The sequence below is a fragment of the Cryptomeria japonica genome, chromosome 9 (genome assembly GCF_030272615.1).
Source record: "Cryptomeria japonica chromosome 9, Sugi_1.0, whole genome shotgun sequence".
Lineage (NCBI taxonomy): Eukaryota > Viridiplantae > Streptophyta > Pinopsida > Cupressales > Cupressaceae > Cryptomeria > Cryptomeria japonica.
In genome coordinates this window covers 262,749,417-262,775,148 of record NC_081413.1, presented here as the reverse complement: position 1 = coordinate 262,775,148, position 25,732 = coordinate 262,749,417, and the positions used below count along the sequence as shown (strand labels likewise).

Sequence of the window (25,732 nt, the reverse complement as noted above, 5' to 3'; positions counted from 1 at the left end):
TCCTATAACCATTCCCCTCAATCTTGCCACTTCTATCCTACTTCTTATTATTGAACATTCTTAATACATTCATTTACCATGATAGAGAGTATGAGGAGCATTCACAATAGGGTGCCCTGAAAGTTCATCCTTTCTAAGCCCAAAGGCAGTACCCTTTGTACCCCTTTGGCCCTAAGTTGCCGAATCAGGTACGGGAACGAGAACGAGAACGGGTACATGGTTACGAAACGTCGGTGTAGCGGAAAGTTTTTGTAGGGTTGGGTACGTTTTTAGTACGTTCATACAAAAATAAAATATATACATATATTTATATATATATGTGTGTGTGTGCGTGTGTGTGTGTGGGGGGCTAAAAAGTAGAATTAAGTTTAGAATGTCATATACCATTACATAAGCTAAACAAAACCATTACAAATTTCAAATTTTGAAGCATAACATTCTAACTAAAATTCAGTTTTCAATATCAAAAAGATCAAACTAGAATCTCATGATAGATAAGTTCGGAGTTCACTAATCAGCATTGTAGGTCTTAAGAATATCAAAAGGATCAAACTAGAATCACTAAACATTTCAGAAACATTTCGGCATCTAAAAACACGAACCCTAGACGCACCCACAGGAGATTCATTTCAGAATCCGATTCCGGTATTGTTCCGTACTTGGAATTGCCCGAAAAGTTCCACGATTCAGCAACTTAGCTTTGGCCACATGGGACTCCTGGTTCATATACCATGAGATGGCGTACCTAGAAGATAACCCCAACAACATTCCCCTACTTGTAATCCTCCCTTTATCATGGCTGGAAACACTCAGAACATATGAAATAAATTAACCGCAGAGTATTTGTTGTCATTTTATGACACCCTTGGTCCATTAGCAAGAGCCGGTCAGAGATATGTTCCATGGACAAGCGCTGCCCCAGTTGATCAAGGACAAAACCAATGGAATCATGAAATGTTAAGTGTTATCTTGTCAGGAGGCAGCTTCAGTTTTCCCCTTTGCATGCCTTCATACCCCGAAATCCCAAAACCCGGAATTTCGAACCTCCTTTCCTCCCTTTCCTCCTTCCTTTCCAGACCTCGAAATCTCGAAACCCCGGAATTTTGGACTTCCTTTTTTCTCTTTCCTCCTTCCCTTCCGAACCCTGGAATCCCAAAATCTCGAAATTCCAGACCTCCTTTCCTCCTTCCCTTCTAGACTCCGGAACCTCGGAATTCTAGACCTCCTTTCCTCCCTTTCCTCTCATTCCTCCAGACTCCGGGGCTCTCAACTCCTCTCCCCTTGCAACGTTTTCTTGAGGGCTCGATGTCCGACTTCCGAGGATTCGCAACACTTCCATATGCGTGATCAACACTCAAGGCTCTTAATGCTCCACCAACCCTTGCGACTTGTCTACTTTCATTCATGGAGCTACAGGTGCACATTTAATGTTTTTTGTAGGATTGCCATCAAGTGGAGTCCAAGGACATGCTTATTTATGGTTACTTGATGGCCTTCACGTTAGGTCTGCATGCTCTGACTTTGGAATGTTAGGCAATCTACCTTCTAGAAGTGCTTTACTTATTGGGATTGCCTTGTCAAGATATGGATGGGTGTCTTGCACGCCTCCATGTCAGATCTATGCTCTTCCCTACCTTCACGGACTGACATTCTCCTATGCACGCTAGGGTCAAGGTTTCCCCCTTTTGACCATTGGTCTCCTCTCTGCGACCAGTTTCTATATATAGGTTGTTCAGCCTCATTGTAAAGGGTTCTCTCCTTGCTGCCTTGAGCTACTCTTTGCTCTTTCACTTCTCTTGAAGGTTTGTGTATTTTCTTGCTTTTTGGCAATTGTAAGTTTGGTTATTGGCCTGAGAATGAATTGAAATTATCATTCTTGCCTCCCTTAAACTTATGCATCTTGTGTATGTTTTCTTACCTTCATTGTAAGTGCATGTTTTGTGGCTTTCTCTCACGTGTATGCTGTGTTAACTTGTTTCTGAGTGTGACTTGTGGAAAACCTTCTCCCCTTTGGACATTCAGCAAATATATGCAGAAATAGATGTATAAATATTTGTTACAGCACTTAATGTGTTTAGACAGAAAATTCATACCAAACTGCAATAATTAGACGGATTGCCTGAATACTAATGTCGTAGGGAATGTCAGATTCAATGCCTTCAATTTTCTCTTGGAATAGTCAAATAGTTGTATAAATATCTATCCAACGTGGGTGAGGAGTCATGTCCTTCCTAATAGCCACGTCCCTTTAAAAAGTGATGTCTCCTTAAATATGTCTATCGCCCCTTGGCTTATTAAATTGTTGTTAATATTAAACTCGTGCCTTTTCAGGCATCGTGCCTTTTAGGAACTCTCAACCATTGCACCATTTTGGAGATATATTGTAAAAATATTTGTTAATACTTCAGATTGCTAATCAAGGTAATGAATGTCTTATATGATTTTTGTTTTATTCTTATTTTGTCTTCTCTATTTTGTCTTTTATGGTTTTGCATTATTCTTTCTGTCATATGTGTTGCATGTATTAAATGAAACTGGCTGCATATTATAATTGTTCTTTGTAGAACAAGACCGCTGCTGCTTTATACATAACAAATAGCTGTTTATTAATATTGAATATGTCATCTCTGCTTTAGTAATATAATCGCTGCTCTGCATATATTGCTGTACATTGTATGTTAGTATTTTGCTTCCTTTTTGGTGTGATGGAGATATATCAAGGTGGGGTCATGACAGTCCACCCTTCCCGAAATTGCTTGTCCTCGAGCAATGATTGTTTTAACTAAATCTTCTCAATGCAAGGATCCCTAACTAACCCTTGAAGATTTGTAATCTTAAGACAAGTTTTATCTCATCAATTATATTTGTAAGAACTGTCTTGGTTAGTCTTATGGGTATCTTTTGAGACAAGCAAGGGGGAACTTCCCGTCTATTGAGAAGAGGATTAGAAACATGACACACATCTATGACCTCAATTGTGATATGACTATGTAGGCTATGCCTTATAAAGTGGAGACCTTTAGGAATTAGTTCACTGAATCTCATTTTTTATATGGTAGTTGTACCCTAACACGATTGTTTGGAAGAGAGTAAAATGCTACAACATTTGTAAAGAAGCTTGATATTGTTTAGTCATACTCTATACAATTTTTTTGAATATGATATTTCACGTGTGATAAGCAGTTAGAGAATAGAAGATCTTTTGGTACAAAGAGTTAAGTACCACTTATGACTGCTGAAGTGATTTTGTGGGAGCTGCAAATGATAGTTTTACTCCATTATTACATGATATTCATGAGAGGAGAAATCTCTTGCTTCATAAGTTGTTGGAGGAATATGTTTAAGTCAATAGTTAAGACATTTGGTGAGATAAATTTCTCAAAAACATATAAAGGTTGTATTTGTAGAATGTGAAAGATGTTTGATATTTATTAAATAGGTCTAGATGATGATGTGAAAAAGTTAATAATAGCTATACTTGATGTCAAAATTTATAGTATGTATCTTGAACCCTTAACATTGGAAAGTAATTAGTCAACGAGAAAATTTCAGTTGATAGTGTGAATATCACTGATTTCGTAGTTACTAAATAGAAGTGAGTAATGAATAAGATTTCAATTTCTTTATCACGGAAATCTGGCATCACCCCCTTTTTACCATACAGTTTGTATGTATATAGACTGTTATGGTTGGATATTGACGTATTGGTAAACTTAGGTGGTAGATTGAGATTAAATGTATTGAAATTATATTGAATGGCTAAACACGTTTCCTTTCTCCTTTAATGACAATTTATAGGCAATTTTCTATACTTATCGCTTCATGGTTTGAGCAATTGTACTCACACATTCTTCCTTCCTATAGGTTTTCATAGTATTTTCATGTTTCAATAATCCCTATGTTGTTTTCCCATGTTATTATGTGTATGAGACTCATGTTTGCAAAAAGAAGGGCCTTGGTGATTTAAAACATGCACCTCATTTAGAGTATAGTCCTTGAACATTTATAAGTACTCATAAAGCATACTCATGGAATAACCAAGCATATTCAAGGAAGGCACAAACACACATGAAGTAATCACATTGAAACATTTAAGATATGAAGCATCCATTCAAGACAAAAAACATTCATGCTGAAAATACATGAAGCAATTGCATAAGATACAAAGCACATTAATGGATGAAGCATGGACATAAACACATGGAAGGCATGAAGCAATTACATTAATGCACACAAGGCATGAAGCATAAAAAGTATGTAAGACATGAAGCATCCACGTAGGGTATGAAGTAATACACATAAATGCACACAAGGCATGAAGTCATGTAAATCTTGACTCATAAACATAAGTAAGGTATGAAGCAATACCCATAAATACACGAAGGGTACACAGCGTAAATGTCAGACATGTAAGGCATGAAGCAATACAAAATAGAGGCACAAAGCATACATGGGAAAGGTATGCATGAATCCAATACGACAAATATGAAGCATACACATGAGTCATGCACGAATGCACATAAGGTGTAAAGCATGGAGTTTACAAATGAAAGCGCATAAGGCAAGAAGCATTGACGTAAAACATGGAGTATACACAAGGCACAAATGCATGAAGTATACACATGAATTCAGTTAAGGCATGAAGCATACATGTAGCATAAAGTATACATATGAGGCATGAAGTAATGCACATAAATGCCATAAGACATGAACTATGCACATAAGGCATGAAATAACGGACACATGTAAGGCAAGAAGCAACACACATGAATATACGTAAGGCATGAAGTTATGCACATAATGTTGATGTTTGTAGCTAGGTCGGATTCCTTCTAGGGCCGACCTAGCATATGGGTGACTAATTGGCCTATCGGCCTTAGTCACATTGATATGCAAAATTAAAATGTAACTTTTAAATTGGGCTGACCCCATAATGGGCGATGCAACTTGTAAATATGGCTGACCCGATAATGTGCAATGTAACTTGTAAATGCATATAGGGCTGACCCTATAATGGGCGCCATTCTAAGAGCATATTATTATTATTATTTTTTTACCTTGTGAAGCCGACCTAAGGAGAATAAGGTGGCTAAAGCTCATATATATACAAAGCCCATTCATGCATTTAGGTCATTCAATTCATTCACATACAAGCAATGAAGTACTCAGCGAATTCTACTACAAAGCATCAGCGAATCTTCTAAGAGCAGCGAATTATTGTCTAAGGGGCAGCGAACTAATTCCTAAGGGCAGCAAACTAATTCCGAGACAGCGAATCTCCTCCATGACCAGTGAATCACATTCATGATCAGCGAACTGAATCCATGATCAACGAATGATCCCTGTGATCTGCAATTGATCTTCATGCTAGCAAATTGTCTTCTCTGATTAGCACATCATCTTCAGTCAAGGATATTGCAGATACGTTTGCCCTAGATCAGATTTACATGCTGCTGTTCATACTACTGTGTATGCCCTAATTCAGTTTTATATTCTGCTGTTCATATTGCTTCAAGTGGTGAAGAAAAGTTGTAAGACACATACTGATTACTGTCTAATATAAACTAAGATTCATTGCTGGGTTTTTCACCTCCAAGAGGGAGGTTTTCCCAGGGTATTCTTGTGTTCTCTGTGTTCATTGTGTTAATTTTGTTAATTGCTATCAGTCTGATCTAAAACTAACACGTAAGGCATGAAGTAGCTATGCAAAGCACAAATCATACACATGAATACACAAGACATGAATCATACCTGTAAAACATAAGGTACTAGCCAGAGTCCCCAAACTCGCCGCGAGTCAGGCGAGTTTGCCGAGTTGGCGAGTCGAGCCAACCTCGGCGAGTTTTGCCGACTCGCCGCTCGGACTCGGCGAGTTTTGGGCAAAACTCGCCTGACTCGCGAGTCAGGCGAGTTTTGCCAAAACTCGCCGAGTCCGAGGTCCAGGACTCGGCCGCGCGATAGGCATAATTCGAACTTAAAAAAACAAAAAAAAAAAGAGCTTTTTCATTTGTTTTTTTTTTCCATTCTCTTTGGTATAACCCTAAAAGGTCTTTTAATTGTTATTTGTGAGAAGAAGAGAGGAAAAGTGAGAGTGAGGAAGGAAAACAAGAGGCCATAGGTTTGCAATCAGCAAGGAAGAAGAGCATCAAGGAGACCACAAATCACATTGGGGAGGCCATAGGCTTGCATTGAGAGCATCAAGGAGTCCAAAGCAAGACTTCTCAACTCATTTGAAAGAGGTAAGGTAGATTTTGCTTGTTTTTTTAAGTATGTTAATGGATTTTTTTCATTTGTTTGTTAATTTTTTTTTAGTTTAACAGTTAACTTTCCAAATCTTGAATGTTTTTATTTTTTTAGCTTAATTACAATGAGAGAAGTAGAATAATGGCAAAGTGCAAACCCTACATTTTTTTAGAAAAAAATTGTAAACATGTATTTACAATTTTATTTTTTTTTAAAGTAGGGTTTCTTGATTTTTTCTATTAGTTTATAACTTTATTAAATTTTCTTATTGCAGCAGCTTTCACGTTTAAAAAACATTCATTTTTCACAATGCCTAAAAAGGATGAGGCTTGGAAATATACTGAAGACTTTATTGGCAGACAAAAAAATCAAACAAAATGTTTTTTTTGTAAAGAAATTAATTTTGGTGGCATCAATAGATTTAAATACCATATTGCCGGCATACCTGGCCATGATATTGAGGTATGCAAATTACAAACTCCTGAGGCAAAACGTTTCTGTTATGTCCAATTAGAAACACATGAACAAGAAAAGTTAACCAAGAAGAGGCAATTGGAAGAGTTAAGTGCTATTGGCTCCCATGCACCCACATCCGCATCTGCATCCGCATCCGCATCCGCATCCACATCCGTAGGTTGTGTTGGAGAGGGTTCTTCCATGCCTCCCTTTCACCCTAGTGCTTTTGCTAGTGCTAGTGCTTCTGCTAGTGCTAGTGCTTCTACTTCTACTCCTCCTGGTGGCACTATTACCTTTGGCCCTAGAGTTCGGAAATCCAGGTTGGATAGTTATTTTGTGCCGCGTAGTACTCCTGGGGCACAACCCTCGCTTGAGGGTATGGGTTGGAACAAGGAGGTTCATGATGCTGCAAGAAAACAAATTTGCAAGTTTTGGTACTTTTGCAACATTCCATTTATTGCAGCCAGGTAATTCTTTTTGATTTGATTGCTTTAAGTTTAAAAGTAAATTTATAGTTTGAAGTTGAATTTTACTTTGTCTAATCATAATCTATTTGTGACAGGTCTCCTTATTGGCAAGGCATGGTAGATTCCATAACCATTTGTGGTGCGGGGTTTAAAGCCCCTACCGATGCTGAGTTAAGTGGCCCCCTCTTGTTACAAATGGTTGAGGATATGAAAGTTGAGCTAGAGGACCACCGACAGTCTTGGAGAGAAAAGGGTTGCACCATCATGACAGATGGTTGGACGGATAGGAGGAATAGAACACTCCTAAATTTTCTTGTTTCCTGCGGAGGTGATTGATTATGATTCATTCTAATTTGTACTTCCCTAAATGCATTGAATAAATTAAATTTTGATTTGTTGAAAGTTTGAAACTCTATTTTCAGGATCTACCATGTTCTTGAAATCTATTGATGCTTCCTCACATGTGAAAAATGCCACATACTTATGTGAGGCTATTGAGGAAGTCATACAAGAGGTGGGGGAAGAAAATGTGGTGCAGGTGGTGACAGATAATGCAGCAAGTTATGTTGCTGCAGGTAAATTTTGAACTTTTCAAGTCTTGATGGAGAGGCATCTATGATTATTTAAAATTTTCTTAACACATCAAAATTTCTAATTAACTTAAAATTGCTGCAGGTAAACTTTTGATGGAGAGGCACCCGAAAATTTTTTGGTCTCCTTGTGCGGCCCATTGCCTTGACCTCATGTTGGAGGATATTGGTAAGCTTGAATGGGTGAAATCAATAGTTGAAAGGGCCAAATATATCAGCAAGTTTATCTACAATCATGCATTGGTCCTTAGCATTATGAGGCAATACACGGGGCAAAAGGAGTTGGCTCGTCCAGGCATCACGAGGTTTGCCTCAAACTTCCTCACACTGAAATCCTTGATAAAATCAAAGGCGGCTTTGAGGTGTATGTTTGTTGGTGAGGAGTGGACTTCCTCATCCTATGCTACAACCACTGCAGGGATAGATGTGGTAAATTGCATTTTTGATGAGTCAGGTTTTTGGACCCCCTGTGGAGAAACCGTGCAGGTAAATTTATTACAATTTAACATTTAGTATCTACTATCTAGTATCTACTATTTAGTAATTTAATTTTAATTTATTAACAATTTAACTTTGCAATTTTTCTTTTTTTTTAATTTAATTTGTGACTTAATTGTTTTTGTTTAACATTATGTGTAGGTCACTGAGCCCCTCGTAGTTCTCCTACGAGTTGTTGATGGGGAGAAGCCCTCTATGGGCTATATATATGAGGGTATGGATAGGGCCAAGGAGGCCATTAGGTCCATATATGCAGGAGATGAGGATAAGTATGGCCCCATTTGGGAGATTATTGATAGGAGATGGCAGAACCAGCTTCACAGGCCCATCCATGCAGCAGCCTATTACCTCAATCCGGCATTTCGATTCCGTGATGACTTCAAGGCAGATGAGGAGGTTCTTAGTGGCCTGTATACAGTGGTTCAAAAGTTGTGTACTGATGGCACAGCCTCAAGAACAACGCTCCAGCTGGATAAATATAATAATCGAGAAGGGGCAATCTTCTCAAGCAGCATGTGCATAGAGGCTCGAACACAATTGCAGCCAGGTAGAAATATATGTAAACTTAAGATTCTTAAGTTTATGGCTTATGCATTTTAATTTTTTATTTTATAATCTAGCCTTAAAGTTGGAAATGAGTTTGATTTTTTTTTCTTTTTCGTTATTTCAGATAGATGGTGGCAAATGTTTGGGCCCTCAACCCCAAACCTTCAAAAAATTGCCATCCGTATTTTGAGCCAGCCATGCAGTGCTTCTGGATGTGAGCGCAATTGGTCAATGTTCGAGCACATCCATTCGAAGAGGCGTAATAGATTGTCTGTGGAGAGGTTGAATGATCTTGTTTTTGTTCATTACAACCTCCGTCTTAGGACCAGACAGATTTTGGACACTGACTCCTCTCCGATCACTTTAGCGGAGATCGATCCAGAGTCTGAGTGGATCACTGAGTCTACCGATCCCGTCTTCACTGAGGAGGACCATGAGTGGGTTGACCAGGCAGACAGAGAGGCTGAGGCTGTGGCTATGGCAGAGGAGGAGGATAGAGCACGATCCGGCATAGGCACCTCACAGGCGGAGACTATGGCTTCTCAGTCATCCAGGACCTACCTTAGACGCATTTGTAGGAGGCAGACAGACTACTCTGAGGCTCAGGATTAGCTAGAGCCTGAGCCATAGACTTGTTTTTGTTTACAGTTATATATATGTTTGGGAACATTTGATGTCATGGATTTTATATACATTTGACAACATTTATAACTCTATATATCTATGTTTTCTATTTCCTTCAGCTACAATTTACATTTCTACGCATGTGATGGATGTATGTTTATGTATGTGATCAAATCAACTTCTATTTGATGATGTTATAGTGTCTTTAAGCTTTATTCAATAATGGGTGCATGAAACAAGTTTTAAATCGTTAAAAATCTCTAAATTTCAAGGGTTTTTTATTTTGCCGAGTCATAGCCGAGTCGTCGCCGAGTCATAGCCGAGTCACGAGTCGAGTCGGCCTTGCCGAGTCCGAGCCGAGTCCGAGTCTGGGAACTTTGGTACTAGCATATATGAGAAAGGTTTTCACGGAGTAGACATGCTGAAGACACATCAGTCATGAAGCATACATGAGAAAAGTATTCATGGAGTAGACATGCTGAAAACACCTCATTCATGAAGTAACACATAAGATATAAAACATATATGCTGAAAACATGCCAAACATGGTGCAAACACAAGGTATACATGAGGAAGGTGTACATATAAAACACCCATGGAGTAGGCATGCTCAAAATACATTAGACACAAAGCAGTTAATGTTAATGCATGATAGCTTCGGTAAGATAAATGATTGAATGAGAGATAAATGAAGTCTCTCAGTAAATCATTTATCCTATCGATAACTATTAGGAAAAACTTCAAGCTATTTCATTTGATGATCATTCTTCATTTGTATATGTTCAATCTACTTAGTTCGATCCATGTTCAAACTATCATAGCATAGTATACCGAATAATATCGGTTTGCATTATAACTGTGATCACCGATTATTATCGGGCTAACCAAGTTTTCCGATTTATATCGGTTGATTTATTGACAGCAAAACTAATGATGGTTATCGGGATTAACCGATTGCTTTCGGGTGACAAAGCATACACCACTTGGTATCACTTAAGCGATCACCAATTAGTATTGGTTAACAAGTCACGTAGACACCGATTGGTGTTAAATAACAAGTTACGTAGACACCGATTGGTGTCAAACGATAAGTTACGTAGACCCCGATTTGTATTGGGCTGTTGATTAATGTAAACACCGATTGGTAATTATAAGTCAAAGGGTGCGATCAAGTAATGTCTTGATCGGTCATGTCTAAAAGACATGACCGGTGAAGGCATTGCTTGATCCTCCCCTCTTGCATATATATATCAATTGATATTTGTGAAAACATCGAAATCAATAAATGCTTCTCTCACCTGCCATACAAAAGAAGATAATCAGATTTGTCATATAAATATATATTACATAGATCAAGGAAATATAAACTAGAATATATCTTGCATATTGAATTGAGAATTGAACATCATTTACAGTTAAAGGCACACTTATAAGAATGCAATGTTGGCCTGATCAATTCAATTTTTGATTTATTTAAGAAGAGGGCTGAATAATTATTCCTAACTGAGTAGTCATTAAAGTAGGTTTGTCCAACTGGCTGGCAGAATCATGCTTTGATACCACTTGTAATGTCCTCCTAGTTAGGAATGCCCTAAATTTGCCCTAATTCTCAATTTCCAAATAGACAAGTGGGGTTAGAGAATACCTTTTCACTTTGATTGAGACCCTGTAAACAAGTTAGGAATTATTCATAATCATAATTTATAAAATAGATCTCTTTAATTAGAAATCAGCAAATATATACTAGAAATATAGATCTAATCACAAGATTGCTTAACCAGTTTGAGAAGGCTCAACCATAGAAGAGCTAAGATAGGAAGACTCGATATGGTGCCCTAGAGATCCTCTACCCTAGGCCCAAGGGCGGACCTTATCCCTCCCTTGGCCTCATGTGGCCCATACCATCCATATGAGGTGGAGTACCTAGTGAGGTGTCCTATAACTGTTCCCCTCAATCTTGCCACTTCTATCCTACTTCTTATGATTGAACATTCTTAGTACATTCATTTACCATGATAGAGAGTATGAGGAGCATTCACAATAGGGTGCTCTGAAAGTTTATCCTTTTTAAGCCCAAAGGCAGTACCCTTTGTACCCCTTTGGCCTCGTGGGACTCATTGGTCATATACCATGAGGTGACGTACCTAGAAGATAACCCCAACACTGTTGCCCTACTTGTAATCCTCCCTTTATCATGTCTGGAAACACTCAGAAAATATGAAATAAATTAACTGCAGAGTATCCTAATCAGATTTATATTTATCATGACATATATGAGCAATCATATCAGTATATGGTTAATCATGAATATGCAGAAATAGATATATGAATATTGATATGCAGAAATAGATATATAAATATTGTTACAGCACTTCATGTGTTTACACAGAAAATTCATACCAAACTGCAATAATCAGACGGACTGCCTGACTAATAATGTCTTAAGGAATGTCAGATCTCAATGCCTTCAATTTTCTCTTGGAATGGTCAAATAGTTGTATAAATATCTATCATACGCGGGTGAGGAGTCATGTCCTTCCTAATAGCCACGCCCCTTTAAAAAGTGATGTCTCCTTAAATATGTCCGCTGCCCCTTGGCTTATTAAATTGTTGTTAATATTAAACTCGTGCCTTTTCAGGCATCGTGCCTTTTAGGAACTCTCAGCCATTGCACCTTTTTGGAGATATTTTGTATAAATATTTGTTAAACTTCAGATTGCTAATCAAGGGAATGAGCGTCTTATATGATTTTTGTTTTATTCTTATTTTGTCTTATCTCTATTTTGTCTTTTATGGTTTTGTATTATTCTTTCTGTCATATGTGTTGCACGTATCAAATTAAACTGGCTGCATATTATAACTGTTCTTTGTAGAACAAGACCAGTGCTGCTTTATACATAACAAATAGCTGTTTATTAATACTGAATATGTCATCTCTGCTTTAGTAATAAATCGCTGCTCTGCATATATTGCTGTACATTGGTATGTTAGTATTTTGCTTCCTTTTTTGTGTGATGGAGATATATTAAGGTGGAGTCATGACATAGGCTCACTTTCTGGCTCGAAATGCATTGGGAGTAGAAGGATTCGTGTTATGCCCACTTTTTGGCTTGAAATGGATTGGGAACAGAAGGATTGGGGTTGGGCCCACTTTTTGGCTCGAAATGGATTGGGAGCAGAGGGATTGGGGTTAGGCCCACTTCTTGGCTTGAAATGGATTGGGAGCAAAGGGATTGGGGTTAGGCCCACTTTCTGGCTTGTAATGGATTAGGAGCAAAAGGGTTGGGGTTAGACCCACCTTCTAGTTTGAAATGAATTAGGAGCAGAAGGAGTGGGGTTAGGCCCACTTTCTAGCTCAAATGGAAAGATTGGGTTAGACCCACTGAAGGGATCTAACAACATGTGTATTTGTTTGTATGCTCTGTGTTTGCATATATTCATGTGTATACTTTGAGTATTTGTGTATGCTCTATGTCTTCGTATATTCATGTGTATACTTCGAGTATTTGTGTATGCTCTGTGTCTTCGTATATTCATGTGTATACTTCATGTTTTTATGTGTATGCTTCGTGTTTGGTTCAGATATGAGAATAACTAGAGTAAACAAATATGAGTTGCATTTGAGATCATAGATATGTGTCATGTTTCTAATCCTCATCTTAATATATGTTAAGATCACCCTTGCTTTAATGTAGAGAGATATCCAAGACATTATGCAAATCTTGGGCCAACCAAATTAAATAAGGAATACAAATCTCCAAGGATTGGTCTGGAACCTTCATAATTCAGTTCATAGAAACCTACATTGCTTGAGGACAAGTAATCTTGGGAAGGGTGGACTGTCATGTCCCCGTCAAGAAGGGAAATTGCAGCCATTTAAATAGGGTCGTAACCATAAACTCAGGAGAACAGAAAAATTTATATTAGGAGAGCAGACCAATATATACTATTGGAGCAGACTAAGATATATTTACAGCAGACCTAAACATATTATACAAAAGACATCTGAACATATTAGCATCATCAGCTCCAAGGAATACAGCAATCAGCGAAAGGAAATAATATCCAGATCAGAAAAGACATTTGTAAGCAGCAGATACACAAACAAGATCAGACTCTAACCGATCCAATTCAGACCTGTTATATCAAACATCTAATAATCTTAACAATTATAGACACCACAGATTGAATCAAGACAAGAGTGTTTATTGCTGTCCAAGATACCATAGATTGCATGAATGCAAGTGATTATCGCTGTCCAAGGAAGAGGTTAACTCGATCAACCATTAGTTAAGCTACTAACAATATTAGTTAATAGATATGAATGATTTGGCAATTGGATGCAATGATGTTGAGACACAACTTCTCGCATCATGCCTCATTGTGGTATACGTAAGGGAGATTATTAATCCTTCCCAACAAATGGAATTTTGTTTATAATCTATTTACATAAGTGCAGAGCTCAAGGAGCCTCTTGACAACCGAGTAAGAGGAAGTATCTACCCACCCCATTAGAAGGTGCAAGGCACATGAATTACAGAGCAGACCTAGCAGAGACGGAGTTCAGATTACATAATCACAAGGAGATATAATAGGAAGGGCAATCAGAAACCTGGATTCTGATTCTTATATCAGAAACAAAGTTAGGTAATCACATGTTATAAAAGAGCCAATTCAGGCACAATGATCTTATATTTGGAAGTTCAAAAACATATAATTGTATCGATCATTAATGTAGTTAAACATTGCAATCGCAGTAAATTCTGCATACATACATATATCATCAGACCACGTGTTCATTGGATTTTATATTTGATTTCTCTTGGAACAATACGTTGAAGTTTACAACAGATTTAAAGGGTATATTATTGCCTAGCAAAGCATTTTACATTCATATAAAACCCATTGATGGAATCTTGTTGGAAGTTATTATACATTTCCAATCAAATCCATAAGAAGCATAAGCGTAACTGTCTCATTAAACTGTGAAGATAGTGGAAATCTTATAAGGGACATTACAATAAGTTCATATTTGTTTTTATTTGACCTGTACAAATGTTGAATAGGCTCTTTGGCCTTGTCCATGGTTTCATATAGATTCCCATAGGGTTTTTATCCCCATCTACAAGCCGTAGAACCCTACCTAATGATTTTGACACCTAAAACAAGAGAGCATATAAAAGTTAAATAAGAAAATTAAATAAAATAAAAAGTTTAAAATAAGAATAAAAATTACCAAAAATTAAAATATCAAAAATTCATGAAATCAACAAATTATGGCATAAAATAAAAAATGTAGTAAATTATGAACGATAATTTACTTTGATTATCTCCTCCATGTACTTGGAAAATGCAAGATTAAAAATGGTCCTTATGATGTTTTTTCCTTCAACCTTCATAAAATAATGACTTTTCAACCACCTAGTACTCACAAACATGCACTTACTCTTGACTACATGAACTCCTTGCCATTCATGCGCTCTTATGAGATTTATGACTCATGTGGCTATACATGTATATTGTCCTATGTTACCTCGAGTTTCCGGGATGGGGGGATGGGGAAATGGGTTTCCAGGACTTTTTTTTTTCTAGGAACAGGAAGCAGCTATATATATATATATCTGAAATTTATATAACATTGTAACATAGTAAACATTCATCATAGCAACATAATAACATTTATAAATTAGAATCTAGATCCTAATTCTAAAATCATTGAATCGGACACTTCATAGTCTTCGTTTTCCTTCTTTTTCCTTGCTCAGACCAAAATGAAAATGAAAATCAAAAAACCCTTTCTCCTTTCACACTTCACGTCTTCACCAGTTCTGTATTTCTTCCCTTGCTGAGTGCTGCCGTGAAAGGTCCGCCAATGTTTTTCTTATTTTCTATAAAACCGAGCATGACTTTTATCAATATCATATGATATCGATATAATAATATCGATATAATATTATTATATCAATATCATATATGATATCGATATAATATTATAACGATATCAATAATATGGTATCGATAGCTAAGTAAAAATAAAAAAAATTAATTGCTCATTTTCTTTTGATATTAATAATTATTAAAAAAAATAAAAATTTAATCACTTTCTATCGATGGTTTTCATTGAAAAAAATTTAATTGCTTTCGTTAATAATTTTTATAAAAAAAATTGTTTTTTAATTGTGCCTACTGCCGGAAATGGCCATCCATCCCCAGGACGGTCAGGGGACAACTCGGGTGTCCCTTTCTGTCTGGAGGACGGTCAACGGTCCTCGAAAAAAAGGTTGACCGTTTTTGAGTTTCCAGGACGGCTTGACGGCTTGACGGCTTGGAAACGTTTCCTGCCGTCCCCAAGTCCTCGAAATGGTTTTTGTTTCCGGAACGTGTGCCTTTAGGTTGGAAATGCGTTTCCGGGTAACACTAATATTGTCACATTCTTCGCATTTTTCACCACATTCATCACCTAGCATAACTTCACTATAGCCTCTAAGATAAGCATATTTTCTAAACGACCCACATGATTTAGCAGAACAAATCCCACCATTTTTCACCAAAAGAACCTGCAATTCTTAACCGAAAACCCTCGAAAAAAGCACCCAAGATTTTCATAAAAAAATCGATCCAAAAAATTTCCAAAAATTTCCTCAAAATTTCTAGGTAATTTAGCCACAATTTTTTTTACAAAAAAATCATCAAATTTTTTTAACCCGCTCTGATACCATGAAATGACAATTGATTATTCGTTCGAGAATAGAAACACAAAAGAAAACATCCTAAAAGGAAACTAAATGACTAAGACTAAGATGACCATTATAGAAACATTGCATTATTATTTTAATACAATTTTAATGAAAAGAGGCATTACTATTTCAAAAAATTGTGCCTTGTGTGAAAATGAGGCAGAATCAATTAGGCACTTATTTCTAGAAGGTCAATTTTCCTTTGAGAATTTGGATATGATTCTCTTTCCATTTATTCTTTCTTGGGTACAACCATGTTTAGTGATGGAATTCATTGTTCAATTGAAGATTCCTCTCTATACTTCTCTTAGGGATGTTTGGAACCTCTATCTCCCCCACCTTTTATGGGGTTTTCAGAAAAAAAGGAATCATAGAATTTTTCTTGACAAAAAATGCCTTGCGAGTGGGCGTTAAAATTATTGAACCTATCAAGGAGAACATTTTAATCTCATTTAAATATTACAAGTTGGTGGTGCTCCCTAAAGAGGAGGCGACCCTTGTACAAAGTTGGAATTTATGATTTCCCCAAGGAGATCTCCCATCCTTGGAAAAGGTTGGCTGGAGTTTGGTCATGTGGGTTATACCCTCCATTGATTGGGTCAAGCTCAACTTTGATGGTGTGTCAAAGGGGAACTGAGGAAAAGTGGGAGGGGGAGGGGTAATTAGAGAGAACAACATGGTGTTTGTGGTTGCTGATTTGGGTCGAATGGGAAATCAAACAAATTACCATGCGGAAGCCATATCTAGGGTATACAATTGGCATCAAAGCTAAACAAGAAACATCTCATCATTCAAGGGGACTCACAAAATGTCGTTAACTGTTTTAAACAAGACAGTCAATGATAAGAATCAGATGTAGAACTTTTTTTTTAATTCCAACTCCTTCATACATATTGTCAAGGAAATTGATGCACAAATTGGTTTTCTATTAGGGGTTCTCAAGTGAAGAGCTTGTAAAATGGACTAGGCCCACGTACCATCCAAGGTCCATTAACCTCTTGATAATTTCAGATACAAATGGCCATAGTTTGCAGACTCGGACTCAGAGAGTACTCAGCAAGCCCAAAATTTTTGATGTGGCAAGAACTCGATAAAAACTCAGCAAAAACTAGGCAACTTAGAAAGTACTAAAAATTAATTTTTTTTAAAGAAACATTGTTTTTTTTGCAAAATTCAATTACAAAATGTATTAAATTAAAAATTGTATATTGAAAGAGAAAACACATGGTTTTATGGCAAAACAACATGTGAAAAATGCAATTTGATTAGTGTTTTACTTGTGTTGGCATTTTTACCCCTGTTTTTCCTATGTCTATAAAAATGCGAGAGTTAAACTTGTAAAAACTCGCCCAGCAAAAAAAATAGAGATTACTCACTGAGTTTGCAAACCATGCAAATTACAATTATCAAACTTTGGAATATCAACTTTTCCAGTCCTTGGAGATGGCTGAATGGGCCATAGAAATGTAGCTTCAACTTTTCTAATCTATTCTTCTTGAGAATAGATTGCCTGTAGGGTTGCAACCTCAAGTAAATCACATTTCCAGCTTCAAATGCACACTTTATATGGTGCTGATCTGCATACAGATTTTGCGGATTTTGAGCATGTTGGTGGTTGTCCTTCAAGGATTCATTATTTTTTGACTCTCCTGCAACAAATCCTTAATTTGCTGCTCTCTAATATCACTAAACAGTAAATCAATGAAGCCTAGCTTCATACCCATATGATGCCATAAATGGAGACATTTTAATAGATTAATAACAACAGTACTCACCCAAATGAAGCCATTTTACCCAAGCTTTTTTCTGCCCTGAAACATAATTTATGAGGTAACCTTCTACCCACTTGTTAACAATCTCTGTTTTTCCATTAGTTTGTGGGTGATAATTGGTGCTAGGAGTGAGCTCAGTCCCACTCAGTGTAAATAATTCTTGCCAAAACAGACTTAGGAACTTGCTTCCCTATCACTTACAATGTTCTTTGGCAAGCCATGCAACTTGAACACTTCTCTTAAGAACAAATTGGCCATCTGAGCTGCTGTAAACATTGCAGAAATAGAATAGAACTGTGCAAATTTGGTCAATTTGTGAATAATGAGAAAGATACAATCCTTCCCTTGCACTTTGGGAAGATCCGTAACAAAGTCCATTGAGATACTTTCCCATTTTCGATCGGGAATTGGCATGGACTGCAACAAACCAGCAGGAAAATTGTGCCCATTTTTGTTTTGTTGACACACTTGGCATTCCTTGAGACACACTTGAGGAATTCATCTTTAAGCTCTTTCCAAGTAAATCTTTCACGGATCTGCTTGTAAGTCTTGAAAAGCCTTGGTAACCAGCTAAGGGAACATCATGGAAAGTCCTCAAGATCTTCACTTTGAGCATCGATTCAGGTACACTGAAGATTCTTTATTTGTAGAGAATAAGTTTACTCACCACTTTATACCTTTCATCTTGCAAAGTAACTTCCAGGATATTAGTCGCAAAGAGGTTTTTGGCATACTCTACAAGAATCTACTTCTCCAAATCAATAGTTATCTCCATCATGGAACTCAAATGTTGCTTTCTTGACAAAGCATAAGCCGCAATGTTCTTCTTCCCTTTGACATATTCAATGTTAAATTGTTAGCTTGTAGCTTACTAATCCATTTCTGTTGTCTATCATTGAGATCTTTCTAATTAATTAAATACTTGATGCTATTATAATCGGTTTTAACAATGAACTTACCACTAACCAAATAGTGCCTGAACTTTGCCGAATCATGCATTATATAGAGCATCTCCTTATCATAAATTGAGTAATTCCTTTATGCTCCTTTCAACTTTTTGCTTTTAATGGCAACAAGTTGCTTATCTCACACTAGGACAACACCTATTGTGTAATGTCCCCTTTTAGGATGATCTTGGATCTTGCCCTAAAATCACGAATGTAATATAGTTAGAATTATATCTTACCAATAGAATGTCGTTATTAAAAATAAATCCTTGTTTAGGTCTTCCAATCATGTTTGATAATATTTTGAAATATAAATCATAAAACTATTCATTTCTATTAGGGTTAGGGTTCCAACAACACATATAAATGCATGTATATATATCAATAATCATCTTCACCCACTTAGATACATCATGCAATAACTTGTTGATCTTTAGAAATCAATCATCAATAGTTCCATTTCCCTTAATCAATCAAAGTAGGGTTTGGAGAGGAAAGCTACAAAGGGTGCCCAGTTACTATTCAGCCCAATTAAGCCCAAGAGCACACGGCATCCAACTAATAAGACAACTCGCCCCTTGGCCCACAAGCAGTAGGAACATCCATCTTTGATAATTCCATCCCTTGAGGTGGTCTGTTTAATTCGAGGGAACCCGAGTTATTGAGGAAGACTGTTCAACCCAATTAAGCCTAGGAGCATGCAACATCCAATTAAGACAACTTGCCCCTTGGTCCACAAGCGGCAGGAACATCCATCTTTGATGATTCCATCCCTTGGGGTGGCCTACTTAATTCGGGGGAACCCTGTCCCCTACCTCTCCCCTAATAATTTTCCCTCCATTCCCATACTGATTGCTTGTAGGAAGAATAGACAACTTATCAATTAAAGAAACATACTAAATTTACAAGTTTATTAATAATTCGTTATAGGTATACATTAAAGATTTCAGCTGCATAATAACATTGTCCCTATTGCATACCAAATACTTGTTAAAATGCAAGTCTGCTGTTTGCCTTATATTAATCTGATCTGCTGTTTGTACTCAAATGTATATGTGTATCAGAAATTCTCCCCTATTTGCCCCTCCAAATAGATTCTATATTATCTTTTTATATCCCCATGTCTCTATGAAGAGATGCATCTCTTTGAAAAGAGATAACCTTTTAAATGGACATCTCTCCTTGTTACCAATGCTGCCTTAAACTAATCACTGCTTCTAAAACTGACCGCTGCCCTTTTTATTATCTTCCTTACGTTAATTACAATTGCTGCCTTATTTATATGTTATTAACTTGGGCGCCAAAATAATGAAGGTTGGCATGACTTTATCTTATGGTAATTCCTGCAAGGTTAATGGCCATGCCAAGGGAGTCGGCCTATATTAATAAAACATTTTCATAAGAGGCGAATCCTTAGAGGGGTCGGCCCATATAAGAGACATAATTTAATTTATATTGTTCTCCCCAAGGTGGTTCTTCACTAATGACTAGTCGGCCCTTTTAAATAGTTGTAAATTCCTTTAAATGGTCGGTTCCTCCTGGTAATAAAATGTTAATAATTAAAGTCTTTTATCCTTGCATCTAGGTCGGCTATAATCTGATGCAGGGCAGGTACACCCTTTGAACTACTTGCAACTCAGTAAATACACATCCATACACACAGGCCCTCAATTCTAGCCCAGGTCTCTGCTGATTCTAATGCTCTGTTCTCTTGTTCAGCAACTCAGTTCTTTGGTTCACCATGTTCACAACCCTACTGCACTGGCAATATCCCCATTGGTATCTTTCTTCATATCGCATCTTTCACTAATCTGCAATGCCTCCTCTTGATCTTCATAACTCACGGGCTGTTACTTTTCCCTTAAGCTGCCCCTTTGATCACCCAAGCATTCCTCGCAAATCTCAACATGGAATGCTGCTCTCCTCATGCAGCCAAACATCATTCACAGTACAGCCACACACCTTTGCTGATAGCCCCTTCTTATTCTTTGTTCATTCTTACTCTACTCAGCTGGAGTTTCTTACACACTACCTTCTAATGCAGCTCCTTCTCCCCTTATTTGCTACACAGCCCCAAGTATTTAATGCTCTCCCAAAAATAGAGAAGAGGAAGTGGGTGAGTAGCTTACCCACTCCTCCTATCATTCCTACGCCCTGAATTTTGCAGTTTTTTTATTAATTTGAATATCTGGAATACTGCTGCCTGTGAGGCGTTAAAAAATAACTACTCATATGGAGCTTTTAATAATTGTTTTAATATATATTATAAGAGGCATCACTTCACTAAATATAGAGAATTTCCTACCCTCATAAAAACTGTAGCATCTTCAATGTTTTTTTAATTTCTGATTCCAGCAGCAACAATAATGATTTTAACTCAAAATAGATGTCTCATTTCTATCAGTAAAATTCCACTACTTTTTCTCATGCATTTTTGTCGTTCTTACCCTTAAGCATATACATATCAGCTTCTTTTGTTTTCTTTGTCACATTGTCCTCATTCATTTCTTGTGCGTTACCAAAGAAGGTTATTTCCTCCATGTTATTTTCAAAACCAATCCACATGTAGAAGACACCTGTCATTGCATTTTGAAAGTTCAAAGGCCATATCCTGCAAGGATGCTCCTGCATCATAATCACATGCTCTTGGTTGGTCTTTCACATGGAAAACTTTTATTTTTTATATTTCAATGCCTAGGTTTTACTTTTAAATGCTGCGATCTCTCCTTATAAAATCTGTCATCTGCTGTATTTATTTGCGGGGAATGACTTATTCCTTCATCAAATGCATCACATTTGAGCTTGAAGGGCTTGGAAAAATCAGGTATAGCCAAACCTAGACATGTGCTCATAATTTGTTTGAATTGATCAAAAGAATTCTGCGGTGCACTAGACCATACAAATGCCTCCTTTTTGGTAAGATTAGTAAGTGGGGCAGCCAATATGAAAAGCCTTTCACAAATCTTTTATATAAGCCATAAAGACCAAAGAAACCTTTCAACTGAAAGAGATTTGTAGATGGAGGCCAATCTAAAATTGCCTTGATCTTTCTTGGTCAATACTTACACCCTTTGAGCTGATCGCATGACCAAGGTATAGAGTTCGGTCATTCCAAACTTGCACTTGGACTCTTTAGCCAAAAAGGATTCAACCTCAAAGATACCAAAAACTTCATCCAAATGCCTTATATGCTCCTCCCAAGTTTCACTAAAAATTAAGATGTCGTCAAAAATTATTAAAACAAACTTTCTCAGCTGCTTATTGAACATTTGATTCATTCAAGATCGAAATGTTGAAGGAGCGTTGGTTAAGCCAAAAGGCATACCTAGGAACTCGTAATGCCCAAAGTGGCATCTGAATGTAATCTTCTGTCTTCCTTACAAACTCTTATCTATTGATAATCAGATCTCAAATCAATTTCTGAGTAGTAGACAACTCTTTGTAGCTCATCAATGGGATATTGATTCTTTATAGTATTCTTATTCAGAGCTCTATAATCTATGCACATGTGCATAGTTTTGTCCTTTTTCTTCACCAACAAAAAAAGATGCAAACGGGCTCTTGCTTGGACGGATGTGTCCCATCTCCAAGAGCTCACTCATTGCCTTTGCAATCTCATCTTCATGTCTCTTGGGATGCTGATAGGGAGTGGTGATGATTGGTTTGGCTTCCTCATCTAATTTTATCACATGCTCAATACATCTTTCAGTAGCTCTTCCAAGAGTTACACCACTGGAAACCTTACTTCACTTGGTTGGCAAAGCTTGCACATCTAGATAATAAGTTCTAGGGTTTAAAATTGCTAGGGTTTTCACAAATAAGAGCAGATTAGAACAGATCCATGCAAAATAAGTGAAATGAACAACAATATGTTGAATATCTTAATGAGCCCCTTCTAGTGGGGGTGCACATCTCTCACAACCTTACAATGAGAATAAAATTGATAGAATCAATGCCAAATAGTGGACAACTACTTCACATTTATAGCATAATTAGGTTAAGAGTGACACCCATAATATCAACTAGGCCAACTACTACAATCAAATGATCAAGTCAAAGGTTAAGTGTACAATTCTATAACCCGATACACCTAATAGACTGAGGGTATAGCAGAACCGCGTGTTCTTTTTTTTTTTTTTTCAATTTGTTTCAACTTTTTTTCATGTCTGCCTTATAATCTGAATTAGAACATATCATGTGTAGAAGGGGTGCTCTAGACTATGTTACTACAAATTCTCAAGTTATGACATGTTTTCCAGATTAGAAACAAGTTTATACTTAATATTAGTAACAAGAGCTCTGTAAAATTCTATTAGCAGAAGTTTGATAGAAATTCTGGGTAATGTACTTAGTAGTTTTATGCACATCCTATTCACAACCTGATTTGGAAAGGTGTCCCACATTTAATCTATGTTTACAGAATACGATACCAAATGAATTCATTGTATACAATTTCGATCTGCTGCCTTCTAGGCCTAGAGAACCTAAGAATGTGGTAGCTGTGTAATGCAAGCTAGTTTAATCTGAGGACCTGTAAGGTAAAAAATCTTCAAAAACATGAATCATCGAGGAAATCAATCGGGCCAATATTACCAAATATTGGAGATCATTGATCAATATTATTATGAATCAGTACCATTCTCTAGATGGATGGTATCTAGAATATTTTATTCCAAATTTCGAATACATGACCAAAATAAGTTCTGGGTAATGTTTCAATTTTATCCTTTATGGTCCAATGAAGACTCCTGTACTGGAACCCAAAGTCAGTTCCATGCCTCTCTTGTCAAGAACCTTGCTATATTGATCTCTAAATTTCCTACATGAAGAGAGTTGTTAGATTGTCTTTCGTTTCAGTCTTTCTTTTCCTGCAGAGGTGTAATGAATTGAATTATTGTAATTTTGATATTTTTTTCTTTTGTCTGGGAAGCTATCATCATAAATAGATTTTAATTTTTAATTGAATCTTGTATGTACTTATTCATCATCCAGGTATGACATTGCTTCAAATAGATGGAAAAAGGAATCTTGCCTGCCACGGAAGGTTATTGCAGAACCAGCTTGTGGGCTAATTGCATTGTATGGGGAACTGTACGTCATTCCTGGCTTTTCTCTTTCAGAGTCAGGAGGTGTCAGAATCCCAAGATGGGGCTTTTCTCCTTCAGATTCAAGAGGTGTAAGAAAACCAAGGAGGACACGGACATCTTTAATTATTCAAGTATACAACCCAAAGAAACATAAATGGAGGCATGTGTTGACTAAGCCACCTTTGATAAACCCTTTGAGCTTTCCCTTTGCTGCCATGTGCTCCATTAGACTGTAAATAAGCCATTTTATTGTATGATCTACATGCCACAAAATTATTTTACCACATCGATGTGGCCTTAATATTAGCTTACTTGCATGTATATAATACTCAACCTTGGTCTTAGGCTTTAGCTTGAATTGGGAGAAAGGATTATCAGATGGATATAGCTACTGGAAGGATCTAATTTCAAGTGCAAGCTGGAGCCCAGGGGAAATTGTAGTGTTATAAACCTATTCTTAATTGAAATCAAATTATTTTTTAGATATGACATAATTGGTAAGAAATATTAGTTATTTTATAATGGCTTGAATGGCACATATTCTGTTTGCATCATTTATTTTCATGAACAGGTGTGAAAGTGAAAAACTCTGTAGAATTATTTTGCAATTTTTCTTTTCTATAATTTTAAGTATAGACCAGGGTACACAGGGCCCTGAATATTTTGACAATGTATGCCCCTCAAACTATCATAGATAACTTGGCCAACCTTTGTATTCTTAAACGAACCATAGTATTTTGATATTCATCTGTCTCACCCATTTATAGACAGAAGATTTTGAACTGTTTAGCTTTTACATATCCCAAAATTTTCTGTTTTCTGTTTTCTGTTTTCTGAGTTTAGAGAGCAGTTTTTTGAGCCTTTTGTGGCTCTTTTGCACGTTTCTGTAATCCTTTGGCATTTTGTTTCATGTTATATTATTTCCTGTAAATATAGATTGGAGGATTAAATCCAGACACACATGTTAAATTGAACCATGCCTGCAGCCAACTCTTGGCGATATAAATAATAGTGTGTAAATGATTCTTGTGACTAAGTCGGTCATATAACCACGGGTCAAAATATGTGTATTTTGAGTGCAGGTGCCTTAAAATATAGAAATAGACACCTCAGTTGCAGATCAAGGGACTCAGTCTGAATAGAGAGTCTTTTTTCAGTTTTTCCCCCACGCCTGAGTTTGTTTTATTGATGGTTTATAGGCATAGACTCAGGTAAAATCTCTATCCACGATAGTCATTTGTTACTTCAACATGAGACCATTCTTTAGAGATGTAACACATTTTGGTACTTCTTTCTTATTCTTGTTAATGCTGCAAAGGTTCTAATTCAAAATTTATGAGATCTAGAGAGGAGGCCTCATTGAAATATTTCCTTATGCTATCTTGTTCTCATTATATTAACATTTTCTTTTGTTTGTTTTTAATGCACGTGGGCCGTGGCATTCTTTATTGTTTGCATAGACATTGCAAATCGCTTATGTTTACCCCTCACACTGCAAACATGCATCTGAACTTGAAAACTCGATTGGTTTTCTTTTGTCAATAAAGTCATACAGATAAGGGGATCTATGAAGAGAAAACTATTTGATATTTATAATTATATATCAATAAGTAAAATGAATAGATGATTACAATCACATTATAGCATCATACTAGATACTAAAGGATTGCATGTCATTACATTGTCGGTTCATGTATACTCGACCAAATGAATGCACATTGCAAATAGGCATCAAAATCTGATAACCTGACTTACATTCTTTTGC

General features: G+C 36.7%; 2 protein-coding genes across 3 annotated transcripts in view; both read left to right on the top strand.

Moving 5' to 3' along the window:
• Positions 1 to 24,453, top strand: part of LOC131061908 (F-box/kelch-repeat protein OR23) — a 76,010-nt gene extending 51,557 nt beyond the window's left edge. The window contains exon 4 of the mRNA XM_057995756.2: positions 23,873 to 24,453. Within this exon, the coding sequence (XP_057851739.1) occupies positions 23,873 to 24,203 (331 nt within the window). The 3' untranslated portion in view covers positions 24,204 to 24,453. The remainder of the gene's footprint in view (positions 1 to 23,872) is intronic.
• LOC131855932 (uncharacterized) lies at positions 5,971 to 9,542 on the top strand. 2 transcript variants are annotated; one of them, XM_059211021.1, is made up of 7 exons: positions 5,971 to 6,239; positions 6,521 to 7,166; positions 7,262 to 7,494; positions 7,589 to 7,741; positions 7,842 to 8,242; positions 8,396 to 8,801; positions 8,925 to 9,542. In XM_059211021.1, the coding sequence occupies exons 2-7, from the start codon at positions 6,553 to 6,555 to the stop codon at positions 9,410 to 9,412; spliced, it is 2,295 nt and encodes a 764-aa protein (XP_059067004.1). In that variant the 5' UTR covers positions 5,971 to 6,239; positions 6,521 to 6,552; the 3' UTR covers positions 9,413 to 9,542. The 2 variants fall into 2 exon arrangements, with proteins under 2 accessions (XP_059067004.1, XP_059067003.1); XM_059211020.1 differs by having other exon boundaries at positions 6,518 to 7,166.
• Positions 24,454 to 25,732: the final 1,279 nt, after the last annotated feature.

What these genes read in the sequence shown, in the direction of transcription:
- LOC131855932 (XM_059211021.1), top strand. Translation starts at nt 6,553, where the DNA reads ATGCCTAAAAAGGATGAGGCTTGGAAATATACTGAAGACTTTATTGGC. An exon ending in TTTTCTTGTTTCCTGCGGAG is followed by an intron (nt 7,495 to 7,588) that starts GTGATTGATTAT and finishes CTCTATTTTCAG; the next exon opens with GATCTACCATGTTCTTGAAA. An exon ending in CCTGTGGAGAAACCGTGCAG is followed by an intron (nt 8,243 to 8,395) that starts GTAAATTTATTA and finishes CATTATGTGTAG; the next exon opens with GTCACTGAGCCCCTCGTAGT.